The sequence below is a fragment of the Varroa destructor genome, unplaced genomic scaffold, assembly GCF_002443255.2.
Source record: "Varroa destructor unplaced genomic scaffold, Vdes_3.0 BEIS01000006.1, whole genome shotgun sequence".
Lineage (NCBI taxonomy): Eukaryota > Metazoa > Arthropoda > Arachnida > Mesostigmata > Varroidae > Varroa > Varroa destructor.
Genome location: NW_019211459.1, coordinates 15,211,269 through 15,217,290, shown reverse-complemented (window position 1 = coordinate 15,217,290; position 6,022 = coordinate 15,211,269). Strand labels below are relative to the sequence as shown.

Genomic DNA, 6,022 nt, shown 5'->3' with positions numbered 1-6,022 from the left:
TATGATGATATATGTGTGTGATAAAAAGCTACTGCACTGCTAATTAGCTTTTCCCCTATGGTTACATTATGAAACAAAGGAAAGATAATACAGTTCAAGCTCTCTTATCTTCTTTCTAGCTTCTTTATCATTAGCTCATGTAAAAAGTCAGCGAGTTTGCACTGTATAGCAAATTCGAATTAATCACTGCCAGTATCGAAGCCTATTACTTTGGACCAGTCTGATTAAAAGTGCATTTAATAGAAGGGATTATTCTACAAAAGTCTCTAAGGACTTACGTCAAAAATACAACCATTAGGCCACGATAACATTTCTGACCTTGTAAAGTTTTTACTGAAATGTTTCTCTATTTGCCAATACTGTTTTGAGAGCACAGATCCAAACCACGTACATCAATCTAGAAGATGCTAAACATACTAAACGTACTTAGTAGATGAGCGTCGCCTCAGTTATTGCCATTGAGATACGATACCTGCGGAAATTTACGTTGGGATGATGTTTCCATAGCCGAAGGATTTACGCGTTCACCTTCTGTCATTTGTAATTGTTGGCGTAATCATATTTGCACCGATGATAATTGTCGGTGCCCAAGCCACAGGTTCGCTAATTACGGCGGCTATTGCAGAAAAGACCGTATCGGCTATGCTTTCATACAGAAGGTGGTAAACAAAATCAGAATAGCAAATAATTCCCTGCGGAATTGTCCAGTCGAGCACGACCAGGACGTCAATATCTCCAGACCACCTGCCGACGCAGGGCATAAAATCGTGTCGTAAGATGCATTAGCGTTTGACTTGTATGAAACACAAACATTGATTAAAGTTCAGCGATCATCAAGCAGGAACCACCACCACCACCACCACCAATAGATTAATAATGACTGTAACAATAAAATGAAAATTATGATATAGATATGTTCATAGCAACAAATATTATAGTTCAATGATATTTGCCAAAAAAATGTTGACACTTGCGCTACTAAGTATTTGCCTGTAATTATACGCTAATTGCTTTTTAGAGCTCTATACATTTTTTCTATGTCGTGGTACAGGGAGCAGGATAATGGGTTTGTTTGACGCCGGTCGTCGCCCGGGCTTAACCCTCTCTACACACGATGAGTCATCGAAGAGTCGTTGTGTTCCAAACGTTAATGGTTAATTAATGGTAAAACGTTAATGTTAATGGTTGTTGTTTTTGCTGAAATATGTGGCACGTCTTCTGTACTGTTATCTATATATCTACTGCACGCTAACAGCGGCGGCGGCGTTAGCAACGGGCGCACATGTCGCAAAAATATCGCACAGGTTAATTTTCCGTCTTTTTTTTTCCCTATTGTATATATATATATAGGTTCGCTTGAGGTAAATGAGAGTAACACGCAGTGAGGAACCATGATAAGAGATACCGTGAGAAGCGTAAATGAGCCCGGCCAACGGAAAGCGTGGTCTGCTACGTTTTCTACGTATCTGAACAATATAGGCGAAAATTACAAAATATTTTTTCGTTGCGTTTTTTTCTTGCTTTTATTTGTTATAGGAAGAATTAAATTCGGATCGAATGCAAATTACACATTAGCACTAACATGTACAACAAGTTTTTTGCACAGTAGATTAGGCGACTCGGCAAAATCGAACAGCTGGCCGGCATGGCAATGAAACTTTCGATAAATCTGTAAAGTAAGATGTGTCAGAACAACTGTGCCTGCTCATGCATCTCGTGCATGAGGTGCTGTTCGTACATGAGAAAAAATAAAATCTAAATGAACGTTGCACGATCTGCTTCCGTGTCTATCATCTGTGATTAACAAATGAGACTGACGTTTGTTGTGAATATGTGGTCTGACAAACATGATAAAATTGTTCGGCGAAATAGTTGTCTCCTACGCGCTCACGGTAATACCTTTCTGCTAATTTCCTGAATCTACCTCTATTATAGTGTTATATTGATTTTTTGTAAATTGGATATATCCCAATCCGTGTTAGAACCTACATAGATCAGGTTGTTACAAATAAATTGTGTTTTGCCGATATTCTATGGCATGGTATCTTGATAGTTGACTGTTTGATTTCGAAACTTGTCTCGTCTAACTATTACTATGCTTGTGTGGGTCTATGCACTTACTGATATGTGGAAATATATGATGATATGTTTGTTAAACAAACGTTTCTAGTGTTTGCATAGAACCTTGTTGACTGATGTACACATCGAGCCGATAACGGTTAACGAATGTGACTTTTATTATATCAATTTATGTACTTATAGGAATCTGTACAATTTTGTAATAGTATTAAATATAATCATCGACAGACCTCTTTTTGTTCTGTCGCAATATATAAACAGTCATTTTCATGTTGAACACAGTAGCCAGTGTGACTTCTATGTACTATTCTAGACTAGACCAAAAATCTGAAGAAAGCAGGTCTAATGTTCAGAAAACTATCCCCATAAGTTTAACGAATTATTTCAGTATGTCTTATGTATATTGAACGTTTGCTCACATCAGTCGTCGTCCCTGAAGGAAGGTGTTCAACCGTTCGAAAGATTCGTCTCCAACCACTTGATCTCGTTGAAACAAAAACATCCTACCGAAACTATGACGTTGAATTTACCCCTTTGTTAGGGTCTTTATACTTTCTGTCTAACGAATTGTCTCATTATGCCTCCCGCAATTGTGCTCAACTAGCTATCATTTATTCTTCAGTCACCGGGAATGGAAATTACACAGAATCTCCGTATGTACCTTCACAGTTATTTAGCGTTGGAATAGAATTACGTCTCTTCATAAAGATACATAAACTCGCAAAACTGTAATAAGCTATTTATCCATGTTTGTGTTCTGTTTTTCTGTACTCGCGCATGCGCATTCTTATTGTAAAGATGGATTCAGCCACACGCAATTGCATATAATGGTTTCGTCAAGCGAGGCTTTTTTATACCGAATGCACGCTATAGAACTAGATGTGCATTTGATTGGAACACAGTTCCTTACGTTTCTCAGTACCATTATCCTTTACGATCTGTCGTCGTTGTCAGAACTGTTGTTGCCGCGATAAAGGTCATGTGCTTCGATTATCGGTGATTCAAAACCGCAAAAAAAACAACAGTACCAGACAACGAATCAGGCGGACGTGACGGCTCCTTTGCAGTTACTTTCCTTCTGTCAAAACTTCGACAATGAATCGCATTTTGGCGTAGTAATAGTCATAGGAACTGCAACACAGCGTAAGATGCCTACTCGTTGGGTCCATCAGATGGGTTATTAGTCGGAACCGCTCCCTATCGGGTAGCCGTCAAAACGGACCTGGCGAACAGGCAATCAAATGTGTGCTTGTTATTTATTCGTTTATCTAAAGATTTCTTAAAGTCAATACGAGCGCATTTTTAAGGCCTTTTACTAATAATGATCGAGAGGAAAATACTTGTATGCACGAGATGCACGGTTAGAGCAGCGGATGCGAGCATGCGCAGCTTAACAGGCTGTACTGAAATCGTACCTTGATTATGTGCTGAAAATCACAAAACTACAATAAAAGTTCGCATCTTAGATCGCAATGGATATTTTTTGATGAATTTACATTGTAGCCTAAATTACGTTATCTTCTATTGCTAGCTTGGACCTAGCAATGAATCCGAAACAACGATACACATACAACAGCAAACTGTAACCTTTGAATCGCATCAATCTTCTATGTTAGTTGAGTCCTCGCAAAGAAACATATGCCACGAAACAAGTTCGCTTCTATGCGGACGGTAGAAGCTAGAAGACAGCTCAGACTAGATGTCTCCTTTTAGCTGTTGCACTAACCTGGAGGCCAAGCTTACGACAGACTGATCTGGTCCCTTGTGAGAGAAGGCCAGGACGAACACACACGAGTCTGCAACTGCTTAGCAGCACATGAAAGCAAGTACAGGTGGATGAGCCCTAACATTGCTCGTTATTGGCTGCCTGTAATCGAGCGTCTATAGCGCGTTCTATTATGTTCAGTTAGAACAAAAAGTAAAGTAAACAAAACTTGAATCAATTTAAGCCATGAATTAGATATGTTTTACCTGGTCTATGTAGATAAAAAAAAGAACTTAGGTAATCTTATCTTTGCGGTCTTTGAATGAGCCAAGGACTTCTTGCTCTTGACTCATGACAACATCTCAGATTTGCGACATAGGCCGATAGTTATTTGTATCAAGAATCAGCAGTGTGGAGCTAAGTCAACTATGAGCTTCGTGGTTATATATTAGTATTAGGCTTTTAGATACTTCGTAGATACTTCCCGTCGACTTAGTTATAATAAAATTCACAGCTTGTTTCTCGTCATTTGGTACAATGGCATCCAGTCGAACACCCTTTTTTTTGTATAGAGCAAATGCTACCTAATTATTGCTAATTTTAAAGAGAATTAGAAAAAAAACAACTTCACAGCGTATAGGATCTATGCGACAAATAATATCACGCCAATCGAACCTGCTCAGAAAATTGCAAATAGTTTTATTGGTAGGTCTCATGGTTGTCGTGGTCAGCAGGTGATTTAACTAAACGGATGCAATAGTACCACGCTGCGTAACCCGCCCCGAATCTACCGACGAGAACATTCATTGAAGCTGAGACACATTTTCTGTACGCAGTAATGATATGCCAGCAGGAACAGCTGCCGGTACCTGCATGTTGGCATTGCCAGCCTAACGGTCCTAGCATAAAACGAACGTCAGCACGTCACAATTCAAGGATTTCTCCGTTCCAATTAAAGCGGTGTTCCATTCATCGCTCTGACCGCCCAGCCCGAACTGGATTGCTTTGATTTCGTACGTATCCATAGGTAACTATATATATGCATGCAAAGTCATTATTTCTCAAAGCTTATATCATTGTTATAGCTCTATACTCGTTGTTAGACTAGGCGCCGCTGTCTCAACGGAGATCCAACTGGTCAAAATGAACTAGCGAACAAAAATGGCATAAACATAAAGTAATTGTAATTGTTGCTAATGTCATTGAGCCCATTTTCCGTTTGAGCACCCACTTGCGAGTCAATATGGGGGCTGACTCGCTCGTTAAAGTGCGGTGTGGGGTGCGAAAAAGGAGTGGTGAAAGATCTTCTCCGGGAAAATCCTACTGCGAAATTAAAGATGCCTGCGTAGAAATACTAAACGCAAATATCATAGCTGTCAGAGCAGGCACACTTCAACTAATATATTTCAAATTACGGAAGCCTAAATGACGACGGCACTTTATTTTCAGCGAAATGAAAAACTATAGTTTGCGATCTTCCCCTATATTGGAAGATTTTCTTGATCTTCTGGTGTCGAAACAATTACAGTGGCTTACAAGATGCTTGCTAGATATACGGTAATTTTATATTCCGTAAAAAGGAGCCCAAAGGGCTTAGTTTTTCCGATCTATAACTAAGATTACTTGATCGAAAATCCCAAGACCAACTAGACCTATAGTGGGCACTATTACTGTTACAAGTAAACCAAACGTTTTTAACTTTTTAAAGCTTCAGATCCAAGAAACGTTTTAGGAATTATTGTAGAAAAATTTCTATATTGAACAAATTATCGGTTCTCTACTGTGGACAAGAATTGGCCCGTCCGTGAAGATTCTTGTCTATCTTCGGATTCAAACTTAATCTGGCCACAGTTGCATTGTTATGCGATATTCCCGCAGTATTTCGCCGTCTTTAAGTGTTCAGGTAACTGCAATGCTTAAATCTCGCTTGTTAATTCTATGATTTTTCCTCTCGCTCGCATTATTCAGACGGGTATAGGGGAAGAATGGGCGATATAGTTCGCTTTTCGTTTAACTACAAATTCCGTCAATCTTCCGAATTATTATAATACAGATATAAATTTGCTGCTATTCATCTACATGTTCGTACTTAAACGGGTTACATCGTGTTTCAACGGTATCACGAACAATCCGCTCACTCCACCTTTCGTTTACCGTCGTCATCATCATCATAGTAAAATTAAGAACGAACGCGTTCTCTATGATAACGATCCTCCCCTGCACAATTCGCAGCTTGTG

At 39.3% G+C, this 6,022-nt stretch overlaps 2 protein-coding genes across 3 annotated transcripts in view; one reads left to right on the top strand and one right to left on the bottom strand.

Annotated features, from left to right (window-relative positions):
* The window catches only part of LOC111252605 (uncharacterized), a 66,760-nt gene extending 65,334 nt beyond the window's left edge, over positions 1-1,426 (bottom strand). Inside the window, exons 1-2 of one of the 2 annotated variants that reach the window (XM_086992700.1) lie at positions 1,029-1,426; positions 473-880 (exon numbers count right to left, since the gene is read on the bottom strand). In XM_086992700.1, coding sequence (XP_086848826.1) covers positions 473-538 — 66 coding nt within the window. In that variant the 5' untranslated portion in view covers positions 539-880; positions 1,029-1,426. The remainder of the gene's footprint in view (positions 1-472; positions 881-1,028) is intronic. The other variant, XM_086992701.1, reaches the window with a different exon arrangement.
* A 258-nt stretch (positions 1,427-1,684) lies between these two features.
* LOC111252688 (uncharacterized) overlaps positions 1,685-6,022 on the top strand; it is a 71,731-nt gene continuing 67,393 nt past the window's right edge. Inside the window, exons 1-2 of the mRNA XM_086992706.1 lie at positions 1,685-1,892; positions 4,516-4,797. The gene's annotated coding sequence lies outside the window, so the exon portion shown is untranslated. The remainder of the gene's footprint in view (positions 1,893-4,515; positions 4,798-6,022) is intronic.